This window comes from Neomonachus schauinslandi, chromosome 15 (genome assembly GCF_002201575.2).
Source record: "Neomonachus schauinslandi chromosome 15, ASM220157v2, whole genome shotgun sequence".
NCBI lineage: Eukaryota > Metazoa > Chordata > Mammalia > Carnivora > Phocidae > Neomonachus > Neomonachus schauinslandi.
The window spans coordinates 16,853,690-16,866,841 of record NC_058417.1 but is presented as its reverse complement, the minus strand read 5'-3'; the positions used below and the strand labels follow the sequence as shown (position 1 = coordinate 16,866,841).

At 58.2% G+C, this 13,152-nt stretch overlaps 1 protein-coding gene across 5 annotated transcripts; it reads right to left on the bottom strand.

Annotated features, from left to right (window-relative positions):
* Positions 1–930: 930 nt before the first annotated feature.
* On the bottom strand, positions 931–8,525 carry CORO6 (coronin 6). Of its 5 annotated transcripts, XM_021704171.1 has the most exons (11): positions 8,312–8,525; positions 6,900–7,160; positions 5,392–5,514; positions 4,794–4,923; positions 4,512–4,693; positions 3,218–3,337; positions 2,671–2,775; positions 2,437–2,582; positions 2,029–2,086; positions 1,688–1,918; positions 931–1,595 (listed from the first exon to the last, which is right to left on the bottom strand). In XM_021704171.1, the coding sequence occupies exons 2-11, from the start codon at positions 7,095–7,097 to the stop codon at positions 1,470–1,472; spliced, it is 1,419 nt and encodes a 472-aa protein (XP_021559846.1). In that variant the 5' UTR covers positions 7,098–7,160; positions 8,312–8,525; the 3' UTR covers positions 931–1,469. The 5 variants fall into 5 exon arrangements, with proteins under 5 accessions (XP_021559846.1, XP_021559847.1, XP_021559848.1 ...); XM_021704172.1 differs by lacking the exons at positions 3,218–3,337; positions 8,312–8,525 and adding an exon at positions 3,786–3,905 and having other exon boundaries at positions 6,900–7,097; XM_021704173.1 differs by lacking the exons at positions 3,218–3,337; positions 8,312–8,525 and adding an exon at positions 3,786–3,905 and having other exon boundaries at positions 1,048–1,592; positions 6,900–7,097.
* Positions 8,526–13,152: the final 4,627 nt, after the last annotated feature.

Below are 13,152 nucleotides of genomic sequence, written 5' to 3'. Positions count from 1 at the left end.
GGACAATATTTGGGCTGGGGGCGAACACTAGACCCTGTACCCTGGCCCCGCTTATGGGCAGGTGCACCCTGGAGCCCTCTCACCGGCTCAGGGCCCTGGCACCACCACCCACCCCTTCCCACCAGCTGCTGCTAGCCCTCTGTGGTCGTGTGTCCCACCTGCCCCCAGCCAGGGGCTGACTCTAAAACCCTTCATCCAATGGTGCTAACCCCCGGCTCTCCCCTGCCCCCCCCCCCCCCCCCCGAGAAGCACAGACCCCGCCAGGGGCAGGGGCCCACGGCACACCTTGTCCGCCTTCTCTCAGGCTGGCCTTCCTGGCTCAGCCGGTGAGGCTCAGCAGGGACACAAAAGGGATGGAAGAAAAGAACAAAGAGAAACTGTTCCTCTCACCTCCTTCCCTGATGCCAGGGGCACCGGACTGACTCTGAGGCACAAATAAAAGAGGCTTCAAACCCGAGGCTTTTCCTGGCTGGCTTTACTGGGGGAAGAACGCCCACCTACGGGTTGGGGGTTCCTTCTGAACCTCAGTGTGGGGAGGGCTCTGAGGTAAAAGAATGCCCGTTGGGTCCTGAGCATGTCAGCACCCCCACAAGCCCGGGGTGGGGTACAGCATTTGCAGAGGCCGGGGGTCTTGGCCCCTTCACCCCCACGCATGCAGGAGGCACAGACCGAGCACTTAGTAAAATATTTCATTCAGTGAGTCTTGTTTTCGTCTAGAGCCAAAGCCACAGCACAGGGCTGGGGGCCGTTGGGGCGGCGGGGCGGGAAGAGGGATATGAACCTGCTTCCATGCCAGTTTTCTGGTTAGTTCTCCGGCGGGGCTGCAGTGAGGAAGCCGCCCTCTCCCCTGCGGGTGAAAAAAAAGGGAGCCAGCCCCCCGCCATAGCCGGCCGGGTGTAACCGGTGGGCTCGGCTCTGCGGCCAACGGGCTGTGTATGTCTGTGGAACTAGGGTGACGGCCATCCGGTTTACCACTTCGGGCAGCGGAATCAAGTGAGCTGATTAGGGGGACAAGCGTTGTCACTTTCCCCAATCGGTCTGGCGAGACCCATCGCATCGCCACCCCTTTGAGCTCAAGCCCAAGCTCCCCGACACCCCCAAGAACAGCGCTAATACTAAGCACTTCCCCTGCCCCGGGCGGGAGACAGAAGGGACCCCGCCTCGCCGTGCAGCACCATTGCTGAGGTCCCCGTCACCCCGGGCCTCCCAAGGCCAGCTCCTGCTGAGTCCCGGACGAGGCACGTGGCCAGACGGGCGCCAGGCAGACGCGAGTCTCCGCGACGCTCCGTTTGTCCAGGCCTCCCGCGAGGGCAAGGAGTTCCCTTCCCAGTCGCGTCCCCGGCCCCAGCCCGGAGAGGCGGGGTCGGGGGCTCCGGACCAAAAGCCGGGGCGGGGCCGAGTCCTGCTCCCCGCCCGGCTTCGCCCCCCGCCCCCCGCCCCAGGCTCGGAGCTGACCCCCGCGCGCCGCACTAGTCCGTGCCGTCCACCAGCTCGCACAGCATGTTCTCCAGAGCCGTGATGCGCTGCTCCTGGGCCTGCACCTGCTCGCGAAGGGCCTTGATCTCCTCCAGCAGCGTCTCCAGAGTGTGCTGCTGCTGGGGCGCGGAGGACAGAAGAGGCTGTGTCAGGAAGGGGGCGGGAGGGGGATGTGTAGACTGGGCCGGGGTGGAGCGGAGCCGGATCTTACCGACAAGGGGGCGTCGCTGGCCGACTGGCTGCGGCGGGGGCCGGCGGGAGGGCGCACGTCCAGAATATTGCGCTTGGTGACCCGGAGCTCGCGGTGCTTGGGAGGCACGTAACCGTCCCTCAGCGAGATGAGCACGGGTTCGGCGTCCTGGCCAGATAGCCACTCGTCCGCTTCTAGGGCCGGCTCGGGGCCGGGAGTATCTGGGTATAGGTCGTCCTGGAACAGGTCTGACTGCGGGGGTTCGGGGGACAGGAAGACTAGTGCTCGCAGAGGGCCGGGCCTGCTCCGTTCCCTTCCGCCTCGGAGCCCTCTCCGCCCAACCCCTCTCTGCGCCCCCTCACCTTGCGGGGCACAGTCATGATGATGGGCTCACATTTTCTTTCGTGCAACTTGTAGAACCTGTAAGGTAGGGAGCGGGGTTCAGCAGCCCCGCCGGCTCCCACCCCCTTTTCTGCCTGGGACCAATGGGTTGGAGACCAACATTTGCTGAGCCCCTACCATGCACTGCACTTCAAAACACATTATTGGTCCAACTGGTAAAACATCTCTGATCATTTTACAGATGAGGAAACTGAAGTTTAGAGAATGTTAACGCTGGGGCTGGCACCGAAACAAGCCTGTTTGACACCCCCCCACACACAAAATACCCCCACTCCTTCCCAAAGATTACACGAGGGGAGAAGCCCCTGTGTCTTCCCCGATGGCAAGCGGGGACAGACATGCAAGCGAGAAGGGCGAAGGCTTCTGACCGGGCGATCTCACACTTGCTGACGTCCAGCCCCCGCTTGGGCATGAAACCCATGCCCCTCTGAGGCTCCTTGCTGCTGAACGTGTTCAGGTAATGCACGAAAGGTGGTTCGTCGGTAATCTCAAAGTACCGAATGCTGCTGTCGCCCTGCAAAACCAGTCGGTTCAGAGACGTCCCAGGCGGGGCCCTTGACATCTCTACCCAGCCCCTGCCCTGCCCTGCCGGCCCCAAGCACCTTGCCGCATAGGTAGACGATGCTGGAGTCGGGATCGTAGAAGGGCAGTAGGACCCCGTTGCTCGTGTCCATCTCCTGCAGTGCCACTGGCTCCTCGAAGTTGTTCTGCCCGAGCACAGGAGGCGTGACCAGCCCTGTCCCGGCCACCGTGCCACTGCTGGATCCCCTGAAGCCCCTTTACACTTCCTACCCGCTGCAAACCCCGTGCGTTCGCAAGGCGGCTCTGGTGAACCGAGCTGCGGGTCCCTCCCAGGGGCCCATCACCCTCAGTGCCCCGCACAAATAGCCCCTGCGCCGCCGCATGCAGTCACCGCAAACCACCCCCAGGGACTCGGCATCACCAGGTGGGGGTGCCGGCGTGGGCTCCTTCAGGCGACGCAGCAAAACTGGGCAGAGGGGTGGGTGTGGGGATGGCGGGCGCTGCAAAGGGGGCAGCAGCCTCCAGCCCAGTCCAGGTGGGCATGCCCTGCGAGGGGGGGGGGCGCCTGGCCCCTCTCCCGTGATGCCAGTCCCCGGGGCACACACCCCAAGCTTCCAGCTGCGTTACCGGGTCCCACAGGCCCAGCTCTCGCTGGCTCATGCGGGTGAAGCCCGTGGTGAAGATATGACCCTGGCGCGTGAAGACGGCCCGCATGGGCCTCATTCCCTCGTGGGCCGCAAACCTCTCCTGGGGGAGGGGGAGACAGGGAGAGGCGTCACCCAGCTGCCTGCCCTAGGGAGCCTGGAGGGACGAGCAACCAGCTTGCTGACTTTGGCCGGGGAGAGACGGGGGTGGGTGGGGGGCGGGGGGGTTGGAGACGAAAGAGGGCCTAACTACCCCAGCTTCCGGGGGAGGTGGGGGGGCCCGGCTGACCCCAGGCCTGGAGAGCGTCCGGGCCCGGAGAGAGCGGGAGGCGCGCGCCTCTCGGCAGGTCCCGAGCCCTGAAGCGCCCTCAGAGGCTGATCCCTAGAGCAGGGGAAGTCGGCCGGCTCCCCGGGGTCGCAGCGAGGCTTCTCCCAGACGGGAGCTCCCCGCTCCGCTTCCGCCTTCTCGGGCAGCGGCCACGGCCTGGGAGGGCGCTCCGGGCTGGGCCAGCGAAGGAGCGAGCGCGCGCGGCCAGCGCGGCCTGGCCTACCGGGTCCCAGAGCGCGACTTGCCGCTCACTCATCCTGCTGAAGCCGGTGCTGAGCAGCTTCCCGTCCGCAGTGAAGACGGCCCGCAGCGGGCGGGCGCCCTCGTGAGGCCGGGCTCGCTCCTGCTCGCGGGGTTAGTGGGTTAGAGCGCCCGCCGCGCGCACTCGGCGCAGACATGCACGTGCCCCGCGCCCCCGCCCCCCGCGTCCGAGTCAGGCTGCCGAGGCGAGTGCCGCCGCCCTCCCGGGGCACCGAGCTAGGACTAACAAGGCGCGGGGGTGGCCCCCTCTCCCCCCGCCTTCGCCCAGCGGGTCGACTCGGGCAGAAAGGGGCCTGCCGGAGAGCCAGGGTCGGGCCCCAGACCCTGGAAGATGGCGCTGGGTGCCGGCCGAGAGGAGAGGGGTCCGGGATGTGTCATGCAGGTTCTGGTGGAAGGACAGAGCTTGCAGCGTCTCCCCTGCTCAATTACAACTCGAAGAGCACTGCTCGGAGCTTCTCAGATGCCGGGGAACGGAGGGAACCGGCGTGGGGCAGAAGACTGTGGGCTGTGGGCTTAATTAGGGCTGGGAGCCGTGGCTGCAGACACTGGGGGGGGGGGGGGGGACTGCCGCGGGTTGGGGGGGGGGGAGGCGAGAGCCGGCACTAAGGACTCAGAGGATTAAGGGCACAGGGGCCTGACAATTGGTCCCTAGGGTAGGGGCTGGGGGATGGCCAAGCCAGGCACTCACCGCCACCACCTGGCCCTTGCGGGGGTCGATAATGCGCAGGTTCTTGTCCTTGCAGGTGGTGGCTAGCAGGCTACCATTGCTGTTCCAACACACGCTGTGGATGACGTCCGGGTGCATGTCGTCTAGACTCAGGAGCACCTCCCCAGTGCCCACATTCCAGATGAGGATCACATTGTCACCACCTGCCCGGAGCAGCCCGTCACCGTTACTCGGGTCCTGCCTTTGCCCCCACCCCCCACCCGGCCCCATCTACAGGAGGGACCCCTCCCTAGGCCCCCAGACCTGCACTGAGCAGGACATTCCGGGCAGTGGGGTGCCAGCAGAGGATGCCCACACGTTTGGAGTGGCCCTCAAGTGTCAGGATGGGTTCCGTAATGTTGCGCATAGGGGTGCAGTCTGGAATCTGCCACACCTGGGAGGGAAGAAAAGGCATAGGGTGAGTGCGATGAGGAGCCTGCTTTGTCCCTCCACTCCTCCCCAACTTTGCCCCCCACCCCCACCCCCACCCCTACTGGCTCTCTTGAGTGGTAAGGGTCAAATGCAGGGCAGGATGTAATGATGCCTGCCCAGGGCAGAAGCAGCTGGGAGCCAGGAGGGGGCACTGCCCGCTCTCCAGGGACCTCTCTAGACACCCCAGCCGGGAGACTGCAGAGTACTGCCCCTTGCTCTTCAGGCCTCAAGTTGGCCATGGCTATAATTAGTCCTAAGAAGTGCATCCTGGGAGGGGGTGGGCATGTGGCTAAATATAGCCTGGGAGCTGGGCAGGGCAGGGCAGGGCCCTTGGATCCAGCACCTCTTTTACCACCTTCCCTAGCGCAGGTGAGGCAGCCTTCCCCCCTCCCCCTGCCCAGCTGCCCCACAGCGTCCACCTGGTTCCTACCATGACCGTGGTGTCGTCTGAGGCACTGGCAATGACGTTGTCATTGTGTGGGCACCAGTCGATGTCCAGCACAGGAGCAGTGTGCCCAGTGACCAGTGGGTAGTTCTTATCCACGCGTCCTGTCTGGAGGGGTCAGAGAGGGAGCTCTAGGGTCACTTTCCTGTGTGCTTTTTGGGGGTGGGCAGTGACCTGTTTACATCTCAATACTCTATCACCTCTTTTCTCTTTGTGAACCCCTTTCTGCACCTCCAACCCCATCCAACTATTCCTGTACTCCACTGGAGGCAGACAGAGTTGAAGCCATTTAATATCAGGGAATCAGACTCAGAGAGGTAATGGCTTAGCCAAGGACACACAGCAAGATACGGGTGGAGCCAAGACCTGAACTCTCAGTCCAGTGCTCTTGCAAAAACACCTACTTGGAGGAGACTGTTGTTGGGCCTGTCCCCCCAGCTAGAATGTCTATAGGAAGCCCCTGGTAGAAGAGGTCAAGGGGAGGTAATATGCAATGCAGTGGCCAACAGCCCTTTCCCAGCCACCCTTGGCAGATCTCCCCCTTGTCACTGGCTTGACCTTGGAACCACCAGCAGTAGGCACTCCTGGTGCTTGCTGTCCGCCAACCTGAGCTGGGGCTCACCTACTTTTGGTCTTTACAGGCTTTTTATGGGGGCTCTGAGACTTTTGCCAGGGCTGGCATAAGTAGGGGAGAGGGGTGTCGTGTGGCACTGGAATGGCCATTGTACTGGGTGAGGAGGTGGCTCCAGTTGAAATTTGAGCCCCGGGGATGGTGTCCTTGGATGATGTCTGCGTTGTCCTGGAATGAGTCACTGGCTATTGTCAGGCCTCTTCCTGACCCTGCCACCTGCGGGGTCTCCCTTAACAAGGTGTAGGGACCAGATCAAGGTCATGACTTGGCGTGGCCATCCTGGGGGGTGGAGATTTCCAAGGGGTTTGAGGTTCCTCAGCAAAGGGGGCGGTAACTGCCCGGCCCCTATCCCTGGGGTGGGGAGGGCTCTGGCCTTATGTGTGATGTCCCCCTGCCCTTTGTTCTCATTCTATCTCACTGTAAGAACCATAGTGGGGAGGTGACCAGGACTCTTTGGAAAGAGCTTGACCCTTTCCTCAGTGTGCTGCTCTGGGGTGTGATTTAATCAAATGGTCACCGTGCACTGGGGGAGAAAGATCATGAGGGGGTGTGGCATTGGGCAAGTCAGGGACAGAATCTGGGTCAGGCCCTGGCTCCCCTGCTTCCTAACTATCTCCATAACACCCTTCTGGTCCCTGCTGGCAAGAGGGTGCTGCTCGGAGAAGGGGACGGGCTATGCGTGGGTGCAGCCCACTGTGCTGCTGCTGGTCTGGGCAGGGTGAGGGAGCCTCCGACTTGGCCCCCGAGGGCTTAGGGAACAGGGAGCCGCCAATGGACACAAACTGCCCTCCTGACCAAAGGAGGGGTCCCCAGTGGCCACAGCCAGTGTCTTCCCACCTGCTTTCTTCCCCTCATCCCTCACCTTGGCCAGAGGCAGGACAATGAAGGCACCTCCACCTCCAGCCTCCACAATAATGGCCAGGAATTTGGGGTTGACGGCACAGAAGGAGCTGTCCCATGTGACCTTGGACACACGGATGTCCTCGTAGGACTGGTCAGCCTTTGCCGCCTGCCCAAACACATGGCGGAACTTGCTCCGCCGAACCACACGCCGGCTCATGGCGGTGGGTAGAAATGGAGGATCTCAGTGCCCAGAAGTGCCTTTGGTCCTTAGTCCTGTGAGCTGTGGGAGGAAGGAAGAGCAGGGAGGGGGTGGCAAGTGAGACGGTTTATCTGGCTACGAGTCAGGTCCTAGAACAGGGAACTTTCTTCCAGGTGATGAAAGAATGGCAAAGGGTAAGGTCTTTGCCACCTATAAAGTGCTGCTTAAAAATTCAAGGGGCTAGGATTTGGGGCCTGACTTCTCCTTTGAGACCCACGCAGGGAGCAGCAGAGTTTGACTGGGCCTGAAAGCTTCCTGGAAGTTGAAGTGGTTTGGGGAGGAGCCTCAATGCCAGGCTGCCCTCCTGCTGCCAGCCTTGGATGAGCATCTCTTCAGGAAATGGTTTCTCTCCCAGCCACACCTTGTCCAGAATCAGAGGCCTTGGTCCTGGGATCTTGGCTCAAGGCCAGCGATGGGGCTAAGACTGCAGCCCCCCAAGATCCCGAACTCTGCATCTCTAACATAGTTCGGGCAGATGGGCTCTTGTCTTTTTCTAAAATTTTGCCAAGGAGAAATTCCTCCAGCCAGCTAACCGAGTCTGTCCTGCTACTGTTTTCATCAATTTCCTCCCATCCTGTTGGGGGACGCAGTGTAAGGTGGATCTCTCCTGTTTCCACTCCTCTCTTCACATGGTCCTAACCATGGTCTGGCTTTTGCCTACCATACTTCGGTCCCGCTTCTCCTATGGGTCCCCTTTCCTGCTGCACTCTCCTGGGGTGGGGTCCTCACCGCCCCCCCTCCCCCCCCGCGAGGGCCAGATTTGCAGGAGTGGGGAGGGTGAAGTGCCTTTTCTTCAGCCAGGGTCTGTGCTATGCTCTTCCCCAGGGGACTCACCGAGCTTTTCCAAAGCCCTATCCACTGACTCCTGCCCCTCCCCAGCCCCGGGCATCCCTGTGCCCTTCACGCCGCTTCTGCGGCCCCAGGCCTGCGGCCCGGGCCTCCCCGCACCCTCCTCCGGCCTCCTGCCCCGGCACTGCGTTCTTAGGAGACGAGGTGTCGGGGCCGTGCAAGGCGCGCGGGCCGCTGTCCGGCCAAATATAGACACCAAGTCCGCCCCGCCCGGGACCGAATTTGGCGGCGCGGGGGAGGGGGTGCAGATCTCTGCCCCCTCGAGAGACCCCGCCCGCTGCGGTGGCTTCGGTGGCGGCGTGGGATGGGGGGTGGGGTGGTACCTGGTCCTGAGTGGGCCGAGGGGCGCTCACTCTGCGACTCCTCTGTTGAGGGGGCTAGGGGTGCGCTGGAGGCCGAGGGAGTCAGGGTGCCGGAACTGCCTCTCCGGGTGTCCGCGGCGTCTGGGGCCCGGGCGTTCCTCTGCGCGCTCGGGCCGCTGCTTGCGGCTCTCCGGGGCCCGGCGTCGCCGCAGTCCCAGCTGCCGCTGCCATCAACCTGCGGGGGCGGGGCCTACGGCGGGGGCGGGGCCAGAGCTGCCCCGCCCCTCCAGCGGCGGGAAAGTCGAGCGCTGCCGGCTCCGCGCCGCCTGCCCGCCCGGCTCAGAAAACTGTCAAAAGTAATTGAGTGTGTACGCGCGGGTTGTGCGCACTCCTTCCCCGCCCTCCGTGCCTCCCGGGTGGGCTGGGCAGACTCAGGTTCCCAGACCCAGGCTGGGCGCGGAGAGGGAGAGCCGGCAGCCGCGCAAGATCAGGTGCCTTCGCGCCGCATTCCTGCCGCAATCGCACTCCCAACTTAGCCTGTCCCGGCCGGCGGGCCCGGGCTGCGGGACTGCACGTCCAGACCCTCCTGGGGAGAGGTCCCTGAAGATGCTTCGAGGGAGTCTTCCCAGCCCTTGGGTGAGAGCCTAGGCTCTCGCCCAGGGCAGCTCCAGGGTACCCGACAGGGGGCTGTGAATGTCGCTGTTATTGTTATTAATGGCTGTAGCGACCACTTGAGAACCTAAAACGTTGGCACTGTAACTAGGCATTTCACCCCGTTAGAGAGGATTCCATGGAGCAGGGCAGAAAGCAGACTAAAGACTGGGTGGGGGAATGAATCCACCTTGACCCCGTGGGAACACCAGGTTCAAGGAGAAGCAGCTGCCACCGGCCTTTGGCAATCAAATTTTATTTATTTTTAAAAAAGTATTTATTTGAGAGAGAGAACGCGAGCATGAGCGGGGGCGGGGGATGGGGGAGGGACAGAGAGGAAGAGGGAGAAGCAGACTCCCCGCTGAGAGAGGAGCCGGTTGCAGGGTTCCATCCCAGGACCCTGAGATCATGACTTGAGCTGAAGTCAGACGCTTAACCAACCGAGCCACCTGGGCGCCGCAGCAATCAAATTTTAGTTGCCCAGCCTAATTCCTAATGAATTCTTCTGGGACTTGTTTAAATTGGTGCCCAACTGTGTTCCAAGGAAGTCCCAGCCCCCCCCCCCTCACTCCCCCCTGGGACCCAGGGATCTGAGTATTGATCAAGGTTAAGGAGGAAATAAAAACAAACCTGATCAAAATACAGCCAGTGAAGAACAACTAGTCCCTGAAGCTGCTGTACATCCAGCACCCATCCACTGCCTGGATTTCGTGCGTTGGATCATAAGGCCCTGGAGGCAGCATGAGGCCAGTCATTACCTCCTATTCTCCAGGGCACACCTGGGAATCAATGGAACAGCCTTCTGGAGGACAGAGATTAGCATTGGGGGTTAAGAGGAGGGAAGGTGGTTGGGAACCCCAAAGGCCCACCCAAGGCTCCTTCTCAAGAAGAGTCCAAGTATCCAGTGGCTTGTACGGGAACAGAATCAGAAACTTACAGGTGCTCCAGAAATAATTCATGACATGGAGGGCCATAGGGTAGATGAATCTCCCTTTTACCTAAAGATTCTGGGCACATGATTAAGAGGGAAAGACCTGAGTGGTTCAGTGGCTCTTTAATAACAATAGGTCACAGTTATTGTGTGCCAGACACTGGTCTAAGGACTTTACACATATTAAGTTCATTCTGATAACAGCCTTCTGTGATAGCTACTCTTAGTATCCCTATTTTATAGGTGAGGAAACGAAGGCACATAGAGATTAGTTTACTCATCACTCAACTGGTAGTTGGTGGAACTGCGACTTTTATCCAGTGGTCCGGCATCTGGGTCCATGCTATTCAGCACCATGCATTTTTGTTTCCTCTTGAAGAATAGTGCCACCTTATCTCATAAATGCTGATACTGAGGGTTAGTTTTTGTGGCACAAAGGAAAGGATGCTTGGACTAATTAGAAAACTGGAGTTCTGGCCCTGACTCAATCACCCCAGTTTTGCAGTTCTCTGAGCTGTACAATGAAGAGGGCTGGGTCAGGTTCTTTCCAACTCTGCACCACCTGTTGGCAGACAAGGGATTTGACATGCCACCTCCTACCTTGAAATGACCTTTTCTTTCCCCTTTCCTTTCCTCCTCTTTAAAGAGGACTCCATTCTAGAGGCAAGAGTCTGAGACTAGGAAGTAGGAATCCTTTAATCCATCCTGCCTTCAGTTCTATCATCTGAAAAGAGGGTGCTTTCCAGGTACAGAAGCAGGGACTCACAGGTATCACTTGGACCAGGCATGCCTCTCAGGTCTGCCCTCTGGGCTTTCTTCTGGCTGCCAAAGCTTGGCAGAGAGTGGGCAGGCAGAGCCAAGGCATAAAGAACTAATCAGGGGAAGAAGCCACTTGGGCTAGGGTGCTTTCCTGTGTGGTTAACCATTTGAACTCTTAGCTGGGCTCTGAACTACAATCTGTAGAAGACAGGCATGGATTACGTCTTTCATAAAGTCATTTTCTGGAAGAGGTGGCCTGGCAACTTAGACATGATTTGCTTTGGCTATAAAGACCGAGCTTATCTAGACAGGTCAGTGACTCCGGGCACCCCTAGAAAACTTTGGGAAATGACCTTGCCTTCACCATCATGCACTCTGGCACTCCAGCCAGACCAGTGATGTGCTCCTCCTACTTGATTGGGACAATTCAGAATGCAGCAGGCCGACTTAATTTTAGTTCAAGGCAGTATTTTCTCTAGACACGTCAGTACGTTGTTTTGTCAGCACTTTGGAAACTGAGCTTTCCCTAGATAACAGTGATGCCTTGTATGTGTGATGAATGGTGACACTACACAGCTCATGATGGGTCTATGGAGGAGTGGGAGAAGTGGAGAACTGCTCCCCCCAACGCCCAGCCTGTTTTGGAGAATGGCCTGTCGGCCCCATCTCCCTTCTTCAACCATTATCCAGTGCTTCTCTTCTAATGGCAGGAGATGGTTAAAAGCTTTTATTTCTTTAGAAAGTCATGCCTCATTTTCAGAAATCACTCAGTGAGCTGAGGAGGCTTGTGCTGAAAGTTTGTGAGCTCTATCTCACTAATGTCCAGAGATCAGCGGCCCAAGAAATCTAGCCCCTGCTGGGGCAGGTCACAGCAGCTGTGTCCCAGAGCAGTCTGGACTGCACGCGGCAGAGGAATTTTGGTCCCTTCGCTTATTCATTCTCCTAACATTCAGGTGGTGGCTTTGGCAAGAACTTCTTTGACCAGGCAAGTTCCCAGCTTGGTCACTTGATTGGAGCCACAAAGTCTGAAATAATCTTTGGTGATTCTATCCAGTCTTTATTTTGTGGGAGGTAGAAAGTTGTATTTTTTTTCCCACAGCTCAGCTAACTCTTAAGGGCGTGCCTGATGGAGATCAAGGAGAATTGCTCCATGTGCCCTACTGCTCACCAGTGTTCTCTTCCAATCGCTCCACTTCTCTAGCACCACTTCCCCCCTTTTTTTGCATTTGATGAAATACGCGTATCATCTTCAAAATAAAAATTTATTTAATCTGTAACAAGAACATTGAATCTGAACATTTGCGCACAAGTTCACATTTAAAAACAGCAGAGCACATCAGTAATAAAAAAAATCTATGATACAAGTGGAACATCCCAACCACCAGGAAGATTAAGGAAGGAGATGAGACCACTCTTTATATTCTGCTTCAAATGCCTCAAAAAGGTCCCAGAGATTCCAGGGAGCACCTGCTTTATTTATTAAAATGTGAGCATAAAAGTTCGGACTGGCCTGGGGCAAAGGTAACAGTCAGTGGGAGAGTCTTTTGGGCTTGTTTTCTACATTTAGAACAAGTCCTACAAAATAAAGTAGAAAGAAAAGGAAAAAAAAAAAAAAAAAGGCACCTTAAGCTATGCCAGACAAACCAAAACCCAAACAAAACAAAATAAAACCCACAAAAACCAAACAATTCGCTGTGGGCCTGTTGACTGAGAATCATTTCAGGGCCAGTTCCCGTTTCCAGATTGGGTCATCAGCTTGAATGAAGCCCTGGGTATTAGCTCTGCGGGTGTACAGATGACGCTGCCACCAGGGTCGCTGTGAGGACCCAGATGGCAGCACTGGTCATATACCCTCTGAGGCATCTTCCAGCCAATGCGGGATGATTCCAGTTTAGAAATCCTGTCCTAGATCTCTGGGGCACTGAGAAAATGAGGCTGGTTTTGTTTTCATAGCAGGAGCCAGGCCCAGTCACCCTCCACTTCCAGGCTGGACAAGTACACAAGCACCTTGCAATAGCTCTCCACGGCATCAAGGGACCCCAAAGCCCTGGGACAGGGGTTAGGAGTGTGCAGTTTCCTGTTTTGGTGGCAGGCTTTTTCCTAATATGGGTGTCAGATGAGTTGAGGCAGCAAATACATTTATGCCTAATACATGCCTTGATCTTTTAGTCTGGAAGGGAAAACAAAGTCCAAGATACCTTTCAAGTTGGATTGGTGCTGAAAGAGCTAAAATTTCATCTACCATCAAAAAGCAAAACAAACTTTAGACAAAAATGACACTAGCCATTCACCGTTATAACCATCACTGTAAGACACACCATCACTGACTGAGGAAAGGGCTATTTCCACACAGAGTGTTGAACGGGAGTGCAGGACACAGATGGAAGTCAGGTCCAGGTCCTCCCCAGCTCCCTTTGAGTAAGGGCTGACCACCACAGCCTTGCTCTGAGTGAGGACTCCAAAGGACAGCCAGGGCCGGGTGCCTGGAGGAGGGGACCAAGTGGCTGTCAAGAGGATGCAT